Source organism: Embiotoca jacksoni, unplaced genomic scaffold (genome assembly GCF_022577435.1).
Source record: "Embiotoca jacksoni isolate LCO1_2020_lvr unplaced genomic scaffold, fEmbJac1.0.p SCAF_13, whole genome shotgun sequence".
Classification (NCBI taxonomy): Eukaryota; Metazoa; Chordata; class Actinopteri; family Embiotocidae; genus Embiotoca; species Embiotoca jacksoni.
In genome coordinates this window covers 9,056,717-9,076,573 of record NW_027185263.1, presented here as the reverse complement: position 1 = coordinate 9,076,573, position 19,857 = coordinate 9,056,717, and the positions used below count along the sequence as shown (strand labels likewise).

The 19,857-nt window shown below is 39.9% G+C and overlaps 1 protein-coding gene across 1 annotated transcript; it reads right to left on the bottom strand.

The window, feature by feature from the left end:
• Positions 1-8,888: 8,888 nt before the first annotated feature.
• Positions 8,889-19,330, bottom strand: ufm1 (ubiquitin-fold modifier 1). Its single transcript, XM_069146303.1, has 6 exons — positions 19,224-19,330; positions 19,064-19,120; positions 16,533-16,590; positions 13,904-13,943; positions 12,194-12,226; positions 8,889-9,919 (listed from the first exon to the last, which is right to left on the bottom strand). Coding segments are annotated over exons 1-6 (264 nt in total). The 5' UTR covers positions 19,226-19,330; the 3' UTR covers positions 8,889-9,845.
• Positions 19,331-19,857: the final 527 nt, after the last annotated feature.

Below are 19,857 nucleotides of genomic sequence, written 5' to 3'. Positions count from 1 at the left end.
AGCAGGCCTCCTGTCACTCTCTGCTCTGTCCTCACTATCTCCGTAACCACACACAACCTGTTTCTTCTTGAGGAAGCGAACACATAAAAGCAGCAGTTTGACATGCAAAACCACTGGTTATATCTCATTGCACGACCAACCTGAAATTAGTTTTTGTCTGGGTCAGCTGAAAGTGTAATGGGAATCCCTCCTCCCACTCACCCCCATTTAGACATACACACTCACACAAGGACATACAAACACATCCAGATTGACATCTGGTCTGTCTTTGTTCCCATATTACTGTCGTGAAAATGTAAGCATTCAGAGGACACACCAGGAACTCTTTTTCTCCAAGCAGACATGTTAGCGCCGCCACTGCTCTGTAATCATCGAAACAATGACCGTGTGAGTTCACGCAAAGTGCCATTCTGGTTAACGTTTACTGTCTGGTGAAACTGCCAGTTTGTTCCTGCGTCTCACACACTCATTTCCATTATGGGTGACAATGGTTCTGTAGACATTTGCCTTTCAGTTACAGGGAAAATGTTATCTGTTATCTGTGGATTTGTTTTTTTGGATGAATTGCTCTGAAATCTGCTGCAGACTTTCAATGAACCACTCTCTGGCTTTTAAGAAAACACTCTTGTTTGCATCCATTAGTTTCAGGACTACTAGGCACTGAAGTTTTGCCAAATTCTTTGTTTCCCAGGTTGATGTTCACTGTTGGAACTTTTATCATGAATGCAGAAGAGACAGTATACTAAACTATTAGAAATTAATGACTTGTTTACAGCTTTTGTGTGAAACTTTTTCTGCCTGGTTGGCTTTGTGACATGCCCCCTTCAGAGCGTATTTTCTGTATTTCGTGTGATTTCACAGAGGTGATAAGTCTAATAAGGGACAAGCCTGCCACACTTCATCATGCATCAGACAAAGCACTCTGCTCTCACCCCGCAGGCAGTGTCAATTTGCACTGGTTGTTGTCAGCTCTTGTGGCAGAGGTGAACATTTGTTGCAGTACTCCGGTAGAAATTTTTTGTTGTGTTTGCAATACATGGAAGGGAAAGGAAGGGAAGGGAAAGAGAGGAGAGGAGAGGAGAGGAGAGGAGAGGAGAGGAGAGGAGAGGAGAGGAGAGGAGAGGAGAGGAGAGGAGAGGAGAGGAGAGGAGAGGAGACTTTTTGAAACCACCAGTCTTACCAGATTTTTTTTAATTTGCCCTTTAATTGTTTTCTATTTTTACAGAAACCTATTGGAGCATAAGTTGCCTACAGATAGAAAGCCCACAGAGAAGAAACAAAATAAGCTGTTTATATTCCTGAGGAAAGAACAAAAACTGTCTCACTACACAATTAATTACACTGTAGATGCAAATTAGGGCTGTATAAACCCTATCTTGCATATTATTTGCTGCCATACAGTATCACCAAAAGATTTCAATGGTGTGAGAAAAAGGAATAGAAACTCTGAATTTGAATAAGGTAGGTAAATTAATGTCATGGTTTTCTGTCTCAATGCCCAGGCAAAGAAATGGTGTTATTATTTTTTTTTATAGGCTACTGCTCTCTGGTGGTGAAGTGTGGCGCAGCATTCAATCAGCTCCAAGTCAATAGCTAAAGGTGTTGAAATTCATCAGGTTGAATTGACAGGAAAATGCAAAAAAAAACCATCCAGTAATGGTTTCTGATTCAGAGCTGAAACTTTTCTTTGCTAATTCCCGGACCTATCAGGCATGCTAGTGCTGTGTTACAGTGATTTATCCCCACTGATCATCGCATGGCTATTAAAATTTTAGCTGGCTCAAGGCTGATAGTGATAAACAGAATCAGAGGGTTACCACATTATCTGCATGGAGAGTATAAAGAAAGGTATAAAGTAGAGAGACATCAAAGACCTCAGATAATACACAAAACAGTCCATTGTTTTACCTGCAGGTTACCTTTCACACTCACATGTGACATTCCAGGTGTGTATCTGATCATTGTTTTATCCACCTTGTAGAGATAAATCCGTCACATGTGAAAGCCGTACTGTTAAATAAATGAGATAGAGACAGCCTCTGTGCCTAATTACAAAGTTTCAGCCATCATAGCTGAACTCAAGAGTCAGAACAGACAGCGCAGCTTGTTTGAAATTTAACAGCCCTTCGTATGACACCCATGCCCTTTGCTCCAGATCTATTCTCTGTTCCAATGAGCTGTTCCTTGTCCACTAACATATGCACACTGTTAGTGTGGTATGTACCTGCCGTCCAGTGTCGATCTATGGAGATCACCTGCATGAAGAAGCCATGCTGTGTTGTTCCTTGGAGATCACCAGTTGACGTTTCTCGGCAATCCTGTGTCAGTCCACAGTAAACCACACAGTCGAACCTGCCGTGCTGTCCACGGGAAACCACACAGTCGACCCGGCCCTTTGTCCTGCGTAGGTCCACGGAGATCACCAGGTATCCAGCCCTGTGCTCAGCATCGGTCCTTGGAGACCATCTGGCTGCCGGCCTGCCAGCGCTGCGGCTCTGCCTGAACCCATGCTGCCCAATGTGAAGCGCGGGGACGCGCCCTCAAGCCAGCTTGGACTCGCCTGTCTCGGCCCAGGTGATAATTACAGGGACACCCTCACCTGCCGGCACGGGTCTCGTGGACTCTCTCCCTTTCCAGACTAGTTCGAGTACCTACCCCGACTCAAAGAGGATCTCTAGTCGGGAGAGATGATTGTTGCCTTCCAGCCATCTGGGACTATTGTGTTTATGCACTTTCAGGTTTTTTTCCCCCTTGACTCAACCACAGCCACAGCAGCGACGCCCCTTGCAGATCATCTGCAGAGGGCGATCTCCAGCCAAGGCATGCTCCTGGGGCAGCACCACCAACTGCTCCAGGAACTAAGGGACTCTCAAGGGGCCATCGGGTCCCAAGTGGCGCCCTCTCCTTCTGGCCACATTATGTTTGTCATCGGGTCTTCTGTCTCTATTGGCGCTCATAGACTCTGGGGCTGAACAAAGTGTTTTGGACTCAGCCTTTGTTCACAAACACCGGATTCCTGTCGAGGCGCTGGAACGCACCCTGTTGGTGAGTGTGCTGGATGGCAGCTCCCTGGCCAGTATTTTTCACCGTACCCGTCCTCTGTCCTTGCTCATGTCCGGAAATCACTGCCAGAGTCTGCAGCTCTATATCTTCCTCCTCACCGACCCTATGACTGCTCCATCGATTTGCTCTCCGATGCCTTGTTTCCCTCCAGTTGGCTCTATAATTTCTCCCAGCTGGAACGTGAATCGATGGAGAGGTATATCTCGGACTCGCTCGCCACCGGAATAATTCCTCCCTCATCTTTGCCTCTTGGAGCGGGCTTCTTCTTTGTGGCAAAGAGGGATAAGAGTCTCCACCCCTGCATTGACTACAGAGGATTGAACCAGATCACCATCAAGAGCAAATATCCTCTGCCTCTCATCAGCTCTGCCTTCGAACCATTGGCAGGAGCCACCATATTACAGCCACATGACAATAAACTGCCTTATGTCCTTATTTACCAAATTGGACCTCCATAATGCCTACCACCTTGTCCGAATTTGTGAGGGGGACGAATGGAAGACCGCATTTAATACTCCTCTGGGACATTTTGAGTACCTAGTAATGCCCTTCAGATTAATCAATTCTCCTGCAGTGTTCCAGGACCTAGTCAACGATGTCCTCCGCGACTTCCTCAACCGCTTTGTCTTTGTCTACCTCGATAACATCCTGATCTGCTCATCTGGCCTCCAGGAACACCATCACCACGTCCGCCAAGTCTGGCAACGCCTCCTGGAGAACCAACTCTTCGTGAAAGCCGAGAAGTGTTAATTCCACATCCCATCAGTTCAGTTCCTGGGGTTCATCATCGAGAGGGCTCAGGTCAGAACGGATCCAGAGAAGGTCAAGGCAGTCTCTGAGTGACCAGTTCCGTTGAACAATAAACAGCTCGAGCAGTTTTTGGGATTCACCAACTTCTACTGCAGATTCATCCGAGACTACAGCAAGACAGCTTACCCCCCACCAGACTCACCTGTTCCAAGATAGTTTTCACATGGACTCCAGAAGCTGACCAGGTATTCTGTTCCCTTAAGGAACGTTTCACCTCGGCACCCATCCTCATCCAACCTGACGACAGCCGTCAGTTCATTGTGGAGGTGGATGCCTTTGACACGGGTGTGGAGACGGTGCTGTCCCAACGCATTGGTTTGGACTCAGACTTGCGCTTTCTTCTCTTGCCGACTCTCGCCAGCAGAACGGAACTACGATATGGGAAACCGGGAGCTGCTGGCAGTCAACCTAGCCCTGGAGGAGTGGAGAGGGGTCAGTACATCCTTTCATCGTCTGGACAGACCACAAGATTCTGGACTATATTTATACAGTCAAACGCCTCAACTCCCGCCAAGCCCATTGGGCATGGTTCTTCGCTTGTTTTAACTACACCATCACCTACCACCCCGGTCATATGAACACCAAACCCGACACCCTATCCCATCAGTTTGCTGTCAGGATCTCCGCCTGTCCCTGTTTGTCGTTACCTCTGTTTCCCCGATCACCCTTTTTCTCATGTTTCCTGTCTTCTCCCCTGATTGTTTTGGTCTGTCATTTATTCTATGTTTTGGTCTGTGTCTGGAGGGTGTGGATTCATTCCACTGCCCGCCTTCAGTCATCTCCCACAACCGCACCTCATTCAGCTAGCACAGCTGGCTCTCATTCCAGTAATCACCAACTGGCAGTATATTAAACCCCGGTCATGCACTCCACCTGCGTCAGTCTGTCCCATAATCTCACCTGGTACCACGCTGCAGTTCAGTAAGTCTGTTTGCTTGTTCTACAATTCTGGTTCTGACCCCCTGTCTGTGTCCTGCCTGCTGCAGTCCTACCTGTGTGCCTGTCTGTCTGCAACCCTGTGGTACGTACCTGCTGTCAGTGTCAATCTACAGAGATCACCTGCACGAAGAAGCTGTACTGTGTCATTCCTTGGAGATCACCAGTTGACATGTCTCGGCAATCCTGTGTCTGTCCACGGGAAACCACACAGTCGACCCGACCCGTTGTCCTGCGCTGGTCCACGGAGATCACCAGGTATCCAGACCCCCCCCCCCCCCTCCCTGCTCAGCGTCGGTCCTCGGAGACCACCTGTCTGTCGGCCTGCCACTGCTGCGGTCTAAATTACAGTAAATCTCAGCACTCTGGCTGCACACACTCACAGTAGGCTATCATTGAGCCTAAATGAGCTGCTGTTGGAAAAGTACACTAGCTAAGACTTTGTTTTTTCTGTTTTGACCAAGCTGAATGGATCCAGCATACAACAAAAACTCCGCCTATGGCTGTTGTGTCCTTAAAATACACTCTCCAAGCGATTTATTAATACTCCCACAAGCACTTTGTACACATTGGTGCAAAAAAATTGGTGCACAAAGAGGAGATACAAAGAAAGAGGGGATTATAAAAGATTAGCTGCAGAACTGCCTCAACAGATTTAGGAGACCACTTAACGCAAAGGAGAAAAACAGTTTAGTGAGGTGACTTTCAAATGCTTTCAAAACTTGTGGTTTCTCTTTTACTTTTAGAAAACCATACAGGTGCTGTGAAATCATAGCACATTCATGGCACACAGTAGGTCTACATCTTATAAATGTATTTTAATGAGCTATTATTATGTATCATATGGTTCTATTTTCTAATATAAAGAATTCAACATCCTCTTATTGTTAATATTAACAAAACCGATGTACAACATTAACATACTGTCCACATCACTGCTGCTGATGAAGTTCATAGTTTGCAACATGGGTCTTAAAACATGACAATTTCTGGTAGGGTAATATGGAAAGGTTTCTGCCTTTGAATCTGGGCATAGTAATGAGAGTATCATATTGTCAATGTGAATTGTGCTGTCACTGAAAGAAAATTATAATTGATTAATTTCACTTCTAAAATGTGACAGTGTTAAAATGGGAAAGTAATATTTTGATACGGGACCATCTTAATCTTTTGTCTATCTGACAAATACAAAACAATGACCAAGACAGAGAGAGGCTAAAGAAATTACCATGAACTCAAATACCTGGCTTGCCTTTTGGATATAAAATAAATGGATCCTTTTGCATCTGATAAGCATGTGTGACGGCCTATTTTTCTACATGATATGATATAAATGTTGAGCGATTCACTTTTCTTTAACATATTGGCTGGATATTAAAAAACTCATAACACAAATGCAGTCACATTTGAGAGGAGAACCACAAATTCTAAGTTCAAAATCACAGAAGAAATTGTGATTTTAGATACAAAAAATTATAAATAATGAGAGGCATTTGTGCAAAAATATGAACCACTAAGAAAGATAAAAAAAAACCTTTTACAGGGTGTATTTTAATGTTTGAAAACCAAGAGATAGTGCAACTCTGCATTAAGGCCACATCATCGATCGCACTATGGCCCGAAGGCTAACAGATAAAAAAAAAAAGAGCTTTAATTATGGCAGGATATGTGGAGCATTTGCCCCTTATTGATGAATTTTATAAAACTGGAGCATGTCTAAATATGCTGGGTGCCTTAATATCCATACTCTATCAAGATTAATTGGTTGATGTTAAGCAGAGGTAGAGAGCAGTCCAACAATGTCTTTGCTCCTCAATTGGGTTTTTCTTCCAGCTGCCATACTAAGTTTATGACAGAAGGGGGCAGAATTAGGTTATTCACGTAATTAAATGATCTTGAGCTGAAGGCTCAAATGGATTTTTATGGTTTCCCCAAGGTGTGATCCAACCTGGCTGTGAGCATGTGGTGATTGAGGTTCCTGCTCATTTGGGAAGCGGTTTGCACACAGCTGCATTTACACAAGTGGTACACAGGTTTGAGTGAGTGATGTGTGAGAATGGAGTAAAAATTAATTGGAGAGGCTATCGGGAGAGGCTGTTTCCATTTCCCGTCTCCCCATTTCTTTATCCTGATTACTGACCTGTGGCCACACTTATCTGTGTTGAGTCTGTGAAAGATCACCAGATCTCATTTTAGATTGGCAGCCTTTAATGGGAGGCGAAGGTGCACACTTAACATGTCATTTATAAAGCAATGGGAGCGCAAAAGAGTGTGGAAAAGCAGACAGATAAGTCCGTGGGAAAAAGCAAGTGTGATTCTCCATCTCTTACACACACACACACACACACACACACACACACACACACACACACACACACACACACACACACACAGCCACTACAAGAAGTCAATCCTCTGTCATCACCACCTCAGTATCCTCTTCTCTGTTTCTCTCCATGTCTTCAAACCAAGAGACTTGTAAAGCACTGCTGGAGACTTCTCTAACTCAGTTGAAGACAAATCAATCCACCAATCAATGTGACAACTTTGCTCTTTGTGTCTTCTGTACAGTCTCATTAAAAAGTTAAAATCCTACGACGACAATTATTCACGAATGGATTGCAACGCTTCTCGTCTGCCATGAATTAACCACAAACATCTGTACTGAAACAAACACTGACATGTCAAACACAGTACATCTCTCTATCAAGACAAATTCATTTGAATAAAGCTACAAAATGCCGGGTGTTTCAACAAGTGGTTCACACCTAAAATACAACCCAACTGGTCATCTCCTCTCATTTTTTAAATTTAAAATTAAAATTGATGAATCAACCGGTGAAACATACATTCACAACTCACTTTTTCACACTGCTCCCTTGGAGGACAGGTAAATAGAAGTGCTTTTGTTCAGACCTTGGTGACTTTAAAAAATAACCTTGTAGAGATTCTCTGCTATTTATTTATCTCCCTATTTTTCTCCCAAATACTGGCTAGCTAGTGAGCCTATTGTCTTTCTGTTTGATTCTGTCTCGTAATTGAGCTTTTTATTTTTAAGTTAGTGTAGGTTTCTGTTATTTTGACCTTCATGACCCTGGACGTTGGAGGTCGTAACAAGACAACACTGTTGACCACAGCTCTAACTGGCTCAGGACAGAGAGCTCTATCTGAAATGTGATTAAAAAGCAATTTTTTTTTACTCTGTTTCTCATTATTATTTAACTGTAGCACCCATCTTGATTAAGTGTGAAATTTTAGTTTCATGCCTTAAAGAGCACCGATTCAAAGGATGTGAAATGAGCCGATTTCTTGCTTTTTAATTTTTTTTTTTAAATAGATCTGTGTAATCTTGTGCTTAGTCAGCACACTGGCCTGAGGACAACCATTCACCCACTGGCAAGAAGAATTTACATTATTTTCATTTATATTTTTTTACTCAAGTGCACATATGGCATGTAGTTAAAGATTACTTTGCAAATAACTGAAATAATTAGGCAATGTTAAGACCAACACCATCACTGCAATGTGCACTTCAGAACATCTGCTGCATTCAGGCCACTCGGTAGTCCTTTCCCAATCTCACAAATAAATTTCTGGTGAATGTGGCCAGCAGTGACTTTGATTAAAATAAATGAGAAAATCCATTTGTGATGGCTGCCCCTGCTCCTCCCCCTCATCTGAGTCTGCATCCTAATGGATGCTGGGACACAAATGAAAGCTTTCTCTGGTGCAGTACTGCATGCACGCCCCATTATTCTCTGCAGCCTATTTCTTTTTACCAAGTATGCATTTTTTGTTTTTTCTAGGGTGGAGAAAAATAACTAATTGAGAAACAAATGATTCAGCCCTTTGCAGATGATAATGATTAATACAGAGGAGATAATAAACAGCCCCTTCCTATTAATCAGTCAGAGAAACAATAAAGCACATTTTAGAAAGCGCTACCGGTCTACCCATTAGTTATTTTGTGTGGCTTTGAATTGAAACAATACACAGAGACTTAATCTAAAGGTACATTTTCCATCCACTGATTTTTCACATTGAAAAATTGTCAAAAGAAAAGACAGAGGGCAAATGACTGCAAACACTTAACATTTATTTCCCAGATGAAAACAAGTGCTATTGGTGTTGGAGGGACCTTATGGACTCAAATTCAATCGAAGCATTTTAGATGCCTGCATTGTTTTTCTCAACACCTGCTCATCAGTTTATAATTAAGGTAGCAATGCATATTAAACATGCACATTATTCAATGGGGATTGTGGGAAGATGCCCAATGCCTGACTTGAAATACACAAGGCATTGGGGTAAAACTGTAACCTGACAGAGGGCAGCAAAGAGCCATGAGCAAGCACAGTTCAATTTTATTGTTTTAGATTTTTTTTTTCTCTCTAAAGATATGGTCTTCTAGTTTAAGAAGAATCTGGTCCACAGTACAAGTTCAGCACACATCCAAATAAAGCAAATTGGGTTATCTTGAGTTTGAGGACAATAGGTGTCTGACATAAATAAGAATAACTAAGGTGAGCACACAAACTACCTTCATCAGCAGCCATTTAATAAAGCAATAATGGTCCTTAAAAGCATGCTGTGCAGTTAAAAAAAGGTTCACCTCTGACAGTACTATATTCACAAAAGTAAACATTGCAAAATAGGTATATACTGTTAGTCATACTGATTGTTTATTTTCATTTACAAAGATACAAAAGCTACTGTAGACCCAGTTGTTTGTTAATCTTTGCTAAAATATTTCCCATGACACAGCTGCAGTGTTTGTGTATATTAATTACTCAATACCTCTGGGTATCTCTCCTCGTATCACTCCAAACTTTTGAATTTGACTGAGAATGAAAACAGGGAAGACGGAAATGTGTGTGTACATCATCACCAAGTATAAATACACATATTCTCATGTGAGTCACTGTCAGTTGTAGACTAGAAAATAAATATGACACACGCCGAGGTGTTTCCTGGGTATCAAGTGTTATATGGTTCTGCTGCATGAGTCATTCTGCCGTCAGCGAGGAGAAGCAGGATCAGTCTCCCTGTCCTCCCACTCTGTCTCTGGGAATGAGGCGAAGCTCTGAGCCATGTTTTAGGAACACATTCCCTGCAACACAGGACAGAGCACAAAATGAAACAGCTAGCAGAGAAACATGGACGATACTTAATTAGCTTTAACCTTAACATAAAAATAAAGGAGTATGCAATCTGTAATTTAAATTCATGGTATCGAAGTTAACGAAGTCACGTACAAGTTGGATATTCCTACAGACATTTGCATCAATTTCAAGGATTTCAGAACAAGGTCAAAGAGATGTCTAAATTCAAAGATTGAAAATAATTTTAAATAATCCTGACGCCTAACCACTTACTCTAAAAAGTGAAAGATTTTGAATGACACAAATCACACGCATATTTGAATAATCTATATTATTCTGTTATGGAACCACAGATAGCAATTTCATTCATTAACCTGCTCATTCAACCAGCAATCATGCTGAGATCATACACGTATACCTCATTTCTAGAACCCTATTGTGCATAAAAGTGTGAGATTAGTCTTATACAGATGTGTGAAGACAAAGAGATCGTGAAATAACATGAGATCAATTTCCACTGTGTACTCAATCATGAGAACAAGAGGTAGAGAGACTGCAGTGCGTGAAAAAAGCCAATCTGACCGAAGTGTCTGAACTGAGGCTATTCTCTGCAGCACACAGTGTGAGTGTAACGCAGATAAAACGTTGTTGTGAGTTACTGTTTCCTTTCCGAGTAGAAAAAAATACAATTTTTGCCTCCGGTCAAAAGCAGGCCTTACGGTTTGTTGCTCTTTGCAGAGAAGCCAGTCATCCGTTGCCAATCTTTTGATAAGAATGATGAATTACATAAGAAGAGGTGTGCTACACATTTTAGTATGAACCTCAGGGAAACACCAAGGAAGCTGACTCGGACAAAAAGCGATTCGCCAGCGCTCGGCAATAATGTGAGAGTGTAAAGCCAAGTGAATTGTGACTGGACAGATTGGTGCATACTTCGCCTCTGGTCAGAGGGCATTTTTTAATTGAACTTAACACTAAATATTGCTTCTTGGGGCCTCTTATTTATATTCATGAATCAATAAACGTGATTTCCATGCAAACAGCTATGAGGCTTGCTCATACACAGAGACGTTTTCTGTCATTGGGATGATTTCAGTAACTCAAGCTTCTTTTAGGAAAATGTTTTTCCAGATTCACCTCCAAGAATAATCTTTATCATTTTAGCCGAGATTCAGTGACCTCTGCGGCTTGAAATCTGTTGCAGTTCTGATGACCCTCAACACTAATATAAATGTGGCAAGGTATTGGAGTATGCCCAATGGTGATGAAACCATGCATTATAATGCTACATTATCCCATCTTTAAATTAGGTGCTCAATTAGGCGTAATAGGATTTTCAGGACTTCTTTCCTGGGGAAGCTTCACGACACTATTTCCCTTGTAAAAAATACTTTTTAGCACTTCTTTTGCTGCCCACCTCAGTAAGAAGGTATCACTACAATATTTTGCCAGGTTGGTAAAGATTGCTTTGTAATATTTCATTGTGCATTATCAAACATTATCTGTGTCTGAGTCAATAGACCATTAGCATTTGACAAGATGCTAAACAGTTGCTTCACATAGAAAAGCTCTTACAAATATAAAAAAAGAGACATTTGACCATATATATATAATTTGCTCTTAGATTTTACCCACAGTCTCAATGTTTTTTAACAATAAAAATCTTTTCTACACATTTTCTACACTGTCATGCAGATTAATTTTGCTGGTGTTTATAAACTTTTGAATTATTTGTGAACACAATTTTACAAGCTAAAAGTATTGTTGACCCAAATTGAAGTCCATATTTACATTCATTAATAACTTGACTGTTAAAACCTGCCTTAAATATCACTGATATTATCTGGAACTGTTTGATCCCAAATCGATTTGTTACCTCAGGTCAGGCTTCACATAGTAAGCTGTATATTTCTCTGCCTTCTTTGTGGACCCACGCACAAAGACACACTGCCTCTGGGGGCTTTATCAGATGAATATTTTATACGATTAAACTCATGCCACCAGTCTTACTAAAGTGCAGTATGAAATATGCTTTGTGAGGTTATTAATGCTTTGATGAAAGCACACTGACGAGAGGCAAAGAGTTTAAAAGAAAGCCTCGAGGTTGATTAGGCTTTGAAGCACAATAATGCTACTGAATAGAAGGAAAAACAACATCGTACACCACAAAGAGTGGCTTTAGTGGAGACTTAGGAACAACTAAAATGTTTTTTTTTCCCCTGTGGGAAGAAAGTAGGTTTTCAAAGATGATAAGGCATGGGCAAAATGGCATAATAACTCACCAGCAGTCTGGGCAGGGTTGATCCCTATTCCGTCTGCAAGGCAACCATAAAAGAAAAATAAACATAATGTAAACCAAGGAAACTGTCAAAAGGAAAAATTATTTATAATATGACGACTACATCCAAAATAATCCTTCCCTAGGCAACAAAAATGACAAGCAGACAATTATATCTGTAATAATAACAGACTACTTGTTTATTCTGTTAAAAGTAAAAATCACGAGTGTTTTTTGGAAACACTCGTATATCCAATTCGATTTTGGGATATGGCCCTAAAATACTTCAAGGTATTCCTGTTACAATGATATATTTGATAATATGACAAAATGTTCCAAAAAAATCTTTAATTATTAATTTTATTTAAATACAATTGCAACAAAATATGTGCTGCTTTTATACGATGGCATAAATAGTTTGCTACTATATAAAACGTATTACCGTTTAATGTTGTACATCTGATCTTGAAGATGCTGAAGTCGCTCACCTTTAAGGAACTAACTCCCCCACCATGGAGCCTCTATCAGCCAGGCTTGTTGTCGCTGTGCGAAGTTACGCACGCAACGTATCTCATGCCGTTACACAGCGTGACGTCATTATGTCAACTAGTCAGAATATTGCCGTTATCATGATATAATCTTTTTTCATCAAATTAAAAATGATACAGATGCTCTTGTAAACTATATGATATGTCACACACTTATGTCCAATCCTTTCCCACATTCCCCTAACATCATTTTTATACGACTGAGAAACAATGAATAAGACAAGAACTGCCCTTCTAACACCCACAAGGACAGTTTAATGTACAGTAATTGGTTCTAGTGATTACTATGATTGTGGTTACAAGGTCAATAAAATGTTGTGTAACTGTCTGAATCCAGGTTATTTTAGACGTGCGTCTGTTGGGTAGAAATTAATACCTCCTCCCTGTTATGCCATTGTTTTGCAAACAAGAGTTCAAACTACTTAAATTTGATGATTCATTTGTTCAATACTTCATATTGCAGGTGAAAGAATCCAGTCACGACATGATACTCATACAGATGGAGCCTCCTACTCCCTCTTTGAGATTGCACTAAAGGAACATACATGTCTGACAATGTACAGCAGCAAATCATGAAATCATGGGAACTGGAAAGCCGATGGGAATCTAGTTAACATTTCAGGCTTATTTCTCAAGTCTTAGTTAAAAGAAATTCAATAAAAGGGCAACGTAAAGACGAAACAATGATTTATTTTTTTCTAGCTGAATATTTTGTACAAGTATTTTGTTGACTTGGATTTGGCTTTTATCAAATACAGTATTTCAAGCATATTGCAAATTTGAAGTAAACCATTTCAACTTCAGTCATAATACAAATATGCCAAAGGGATGATCACAATCATCGTATGGTGAAGATTTATAGGCCTGCTTTCACTGTTTGATATCAATATGTGCCATGACAGTATTTCAGGCATCAACTTGTTTCCAGCATCGCTTTGCAGTTCAAAGATTCCAGTGAGCGCCCCCTGATTTCACTGAAGCGCTCTCAAATCCTCCCTGCTTGTTGCTCAGGTTTGGAAAGTTTCTCTGTCATAACACTTAGTTTCTAAAGAACGAGACTCTCTCTGAAGAAGAGTAAGACAGGTCTTAATAGCTGCCGAGCTCTGTAAACGTCAAAAAAAGAAAACAAAATCGTTAGTTGAAAGTGTTTTTCCCCCCAAACTCACCATTTGTTATGATTGCACTGGTTGCTGATGGCACTTTGAACTGGAAAAGAAATTGAAGCAGATAAAAATGATCACAGTCAAATTGAAATTCATGACAGAAGTTGACATTTGACATTTCAGCACTAAAATATTTTTGGCTGAATAATCAGGGACCCAATGTCATTTGGCCTGAAGACACAATGTGAAAAATACATCACGAAAGAACAAAAGCTTCAGCCACTGAGTCAGCGCTCTGAGATTGTCTGACTTTTCTGGGTGACAACTTCAAAAAAGGAGCTGAAGTTACGACGTCTTCAGAACCAAACTTGGTGAAACAAGCGAAAATAAAATGCTGTGTAGTGCGTTTTGTTTTTAGTCTTTTGTCTACCAGCTTTTACGCTTGTCAGACACATAAGTGTCTTTGTTTTTTTTACACACAATCATGCCTGCACGTACACACACACACATACACACACACACGCACACGCACACGCACACACACACACACACACTGAGAAGAGAGCCTGAGAGAAAGATAGCCACGCTTGAATTTCTGGAAGAAAATCACTCAGCACGGTCACAATACATGTCCTACTTCAGTGTTCGACAGAAGAGGATGTGGGCTGGTGGGATTTGCAGCGAAAGGATGAAGGGAGCGTTCTGTCACTGGGGCGATAAGGTTAGCAACATGCTGCCCACCAAACTACTGCCAGGTAGCACACGTGAAACACAGGTCAGATGAGAAATGAATGATGGAGCTTTGTTTTAGGGAGCAAAATAAAACTACAAAAAAAGCTAGAGCTTATAAAAGATCATATCACTGTGTTTGAACCACCCGCGGTTGGCTAATTACTGTGGCGAGACACTGACTATTTGAGTTTGATGGAAAGAAAATGTTCCAAGTACACATTTAGGTGTTTATTTTACTTCACTTTGTGAATTTACATCCGTATGTTTCTCTTAAATTCACCAAAAGTTATCATACGTGACATGCTTTATAAATCACGCTATGAATGATACAAACCCCTCAGTCTAAAGCTTCAGAATATGGATAAGAATAAAACCGGGAAGTTCAGTAAATGTAAGTACTACGGCAAGGGGAGATTTCTGGCTCAAAGTATGAAAAACCTCATTTTGACAAAACTGCCTTGATACTTTGAGCCAGAAATCATCACTTCATTCACACAACAGAATTACTAGTTTCATTCCTATCCACTTCATATTGTGAAGGCTCTTATAGGGAAGCTTATTCATATATCATTCATAACTTGATTTATATAACATTTTATTCCTAAACGGGCTGTTTACACTATTTTGTGATTTAAGGAGTGATAAATAAGACATATTCACAGTCCTCTCTATAAAAACCTCTGACTGTAATATGTCAACAAAGTGAAACAAGAATTGTAAAACTGGTTTTATCCACTGTTTAGATTTCTATTTGGGAAATTTATACAAAGAGGTGCTTATTTAATTAAATAATGTCTCAATGGCATATTTAAACATAAACAATTTTTTTTTTTTAAACTGTCTTAATAGAAGCAAGCAATAGGGGAAGTTGCATGGTATAGGATGATATCTATTAATCATATTTTTCACACTAGTTCCCTGCAGTGTCTTGTCTTATAAACAATTTTCTTAAAGTTCTGTCTTTAAGGAAAGATGGTTTGGTGTTCTATTTTGTGATTTTTCTCACTCTGTCCATCAAATCAGCCAATGCTGAGTTAATCACTAAAAACCTGGCTTCAAATACACACGATGTAAAAATGATGCTCCATTATTATGCTGGTTAGGAACAGAATAAATGTAACACCCTGTCAACACGTTGTAAAGCTTCACCTGAGCAGCAGCTTTAGTCCTCATCAGGATGCTTTCAGCTACAGAGCTGCTGCTTATTTGTTAATTCGCATGAAATGGAAGAAAATAGACTATAAAGCCCGTAAAAAGAGGCTTTGGATGGTACTTGTGTGTTTAACGCATGTTTGACATGTTGATACATTACACAGCATGTTTAGACAACTGTACTGATTAAAATGGACGTGAACCTGTTGTCAGACACAAGTCAAATGAAACGCATCCAGTGCCTTAAGAGTCACTTAGTTTAGTGCAGCTTCTATACTAGATTTTCCTAATTATCAAGCTTTATAAAGCAGACTCAGTTAGAGGAGACAGATGATTGATATTTAATAGTTAAGAAAAACAATCAAAACAGACAGCAGTTTATTGGCTGATATCCTTTTTTCATTATGCACATATACACACTTTTCTTAGTGTGTTTTTTTTTTAAAAGAATTGTGACAATGTGTGTTATGCATTCATGTGCTTCATACATGTAAAATATACAGTGTATGTGCAATATGTTAACATCCTTTAGTATTTTTATGGCTAGCTCCTGCAACCTGATATACCATTTTGTGTTTTCAGCTTATTCATTCTGAGATTGCACCTTTTAAATGACAAAGGTTGAATCTTGTTTTGATGGTGTGTCAGCGTTTAATATTGAAAAATAAACTTGGACACACCATCCTATGATGACATTGTACATAAATATAAATGTAATTATTTCATTAAAGTCCCAAAACAAGACATTATCAAACACTTGGACTGTGTTTAGTTGTTGTTTATAGCGAAGAACAAACAACAAGCTTACCTCCTCAGCTGCAAACTTCAAAACTGCTGTGAATGGTGTGCTTTCTGGGACACTTAATCTGCAACAAAAAATTAAACAGGATTTTAAAAACACTATGAACATGCATTTACCTGCCAAAAAGTAATCGATCATACTTTGGGTTTAAGCGCGTAAACCTAGCAGACATAATCAAGGTTTTTTGCAAAGAAGACAAGAATATATGCGTCATACAGCTTTCATTTAGAGTCCCATGGAATAACTGTGTTCACCCTCGTGCTGAAAGTCTGTTCAGAACTGTAGATGTGCATTTGAAGCACACATGCAGGACTTGCAGGCCACCCGGGACGAGTTACCTGCTTTTGCCAAGACTTGTAGCAGCACTGGCTCTAATATCAAATCACAACCCAGCTAAATTAAATAAAAGGATGTGTAGATTCACTTTGGATTCTGTGAGAGGTTCAAAACCACTGATGGCATAAATGGCTGCAGACAATACACTTTCAATTAGGCGCTTCTCTATTGAATCCTGCAGTGCAGTGTTCAGTGGAGAGCTGAGACCTAAGAAGGGCAAAACAAAACACAAACCAACTGTCATATTTCACTGAGTTGGGAGATGGAAAAAAAAAAATTAAAAATTTCACAAGACTTCAAATGCAATCTCCAAGTGAGGTAATGTAGAGGAAGTTGAGGTGGTGGACGTCAAGTTGAATCGACATACTGTGCAGCAGCAAGGGGCAGAGAGAGGAGCAAAACTGCACCTTCAGCATTGTATTAGTGAAAATTTGTCAAATTGTAATTTCTTCACTTAGAATGGTGATTATAAAAACAAGCTGCATATACTGATGGTGTGCTAACGTTCAGTCCTCTGTCAGTACTAATGTGATACTTCATTATCACCCCTTTGTTCATGGTGGGGCATTAACAGCTGCAGCGAGGCCTTGTGTGACCTCATTGAAGAAACGACTCTCTGTCAACACGTTGAGGTTACACTAGTCTGCCTGGTCTCGGTATTATATAGAGTCACCCGGGGCTCTGTCGGGAATTTTAACCATGCAAAATGTGGGGAAATTGGCTGTGACAAAAATACACTCAGTTATTATGTCTGGTTTCAGCACTCTATGTCAATATGTGTTTGACGGATAGCACATAATGTTGTTTTCTGCAACAACGTGACTCATTCCAGCACTGTATTATAGATTCAAAGGACAAACATATCAATTATGAGGATTTCAGTTGTTCATTCAACAATTAATTTTACATCATATTGAAGTTTGGAGGTAATGTGAGGCCATCTGTAGGAAAGTTAAAGTTGAACCATAAGTGTGGACCTTTTGACACTATAATGATCCTAAACACACAAACAAATCCACCGAGGACTGGCTCAAAAAGAAGAAATGGATGTTTATGGAATGGCCTTGTAAAACCTAAGATTTGACTTCAAGTGAAGTGCTGTGTTAAAGTATATCACCTTTTTCTGTAGGCACTGAATCAATGAAAATGTGTTTGCTTGTCAAAATACATGAAAAAAAAATCCACTAACTTCCATTGCCTCACTTTTTTTTTTTTTTTTTTTATATAAGACTGTAGTTTGGGAACCAGTCATGTTTTAATATGCAATTTACACAAATGTGATGTGGTAAATTAAAGTCTAGAGGACTTTTCAGTGAGGTAGGAGATATTCTGTATCCAGTACGTAAATATTTACATATTTGTCAATGAGGCTGAAGGAATAGATGGCATTTTACAAACTTTAAATAAAGTAATGAAACTTTTTTTTTAATGAAAAAAAAAAAAAAAAAAAGGAATTTCTTTTTACTGTATATGGGTTAAAACATGTGCCTGTGCTTGGGTGCGACAAAACACAGCAGACGTGGATTACACCGTGCCGCACATTAGCACACCTGGAGAATAAAGAGGATGGCCATCCACAGATGTTATTGTTATTAATGTCTGTGTTTTGAGCAACACAAAGCTCAAAACATGAGTACCACAGCCGTCTGATCTTACTGCTACAAGGTTGACATGCATTTAACCAAACCTGTGATAAATTCTGTTGCTGCTTGTCATTTCTGTTCTGATGGGGGGATATGGGGGGGGGGGGGGGGGGGGGTGACGACATCTACCTGCAGTGAGGTCAATTTGTATATTTGTTATGGCTTTGATTATGTCATAGGACTCAAAAGCTGTCACATAGTTAAGATAAATGAACTCAAAGTGACATATTTATCATAGATTGATGGCAGGCTGTCCGGTTCAATACATTTATAATAGCGCTCATAAAAAAGCTGTAATGCCAGAGTATACAAAACGGAAGCGACAAGTCAGTACAGTTATCTGGTGTATTCAGTGTCAGCATGTGAATCGGTTTTAGACTAACAGATGTTCACAGATGACCCTATTTTACGTTAAATGCACGTTTCCACAACAGCCTTAAATCAGTGGTAGCGGTGAGACGAAATGTAAAAAAAAAAAAAGAAATGTATAAATAAACGCTGAAATGCAGCTGGATGCAGTTGTTACAGCTGTGACTGCTGAGCTGTCAGTGTACTCACACTTTGTATGGCAGCCGGGGGTCCGACGTCAGGGTGATTTTAAACGTTACTTTAGACCTGATGAAGAGGAGGAAAATAGCGTTAGAAGCACCTTGATGCGGGCTACTGAACCTGTAATGTATTCATGGTAACAATTACACATAAAGGGGCTAAAACTCACATGTTTTGGGCGAGGCCACTCCGTTTGCGATCTGTTTATGCACGCCCGGAAGTCCGAAGGACCCATACGTACACGTCAACCATCTAGTATACTTTTGATACGTATATCTGTGTATGTTGAATATTTTCAGACTTAGTCCGGTTTTGTTGTAAAGGAAAAAAAAAAATGCAGCTAAAATCCTTTGTTATGATGCAAGTTTAAGGTATCATTTGTGGTAATAAATAGCAGGCATTCAACTGAACATCTAACATTTACCGTATATGACAACAGTGAGGCGCACGGATTTTTTTTTTTTTTTTTTTTTTTTTTTTTTTTTTTTTTTTTTTTCACGAAATCAAATCAATCCAGGTGGGTAAATGGCATTTGCTAGGTAAACTTAAACTACCTTCTTTATTTGTTCTAATAAAAGAGTAGCTTTTATTGTTTTGGTTTATGTGTTCACGCTTGCCTAACACTCACTTACAAGCCCTGAATGTTGAACATAAGAATAAACCCTCTTGTAATTGTTCTTTGAGCTGCTTATAATGTAACTTAAGCAAACAAATTAGCAAACACACGTCTACACGGCCTACTGTAATTGAGTCATACAAAAATGTATTCCGCACGTTTATGTTGTCATATTTATGTTTACGTA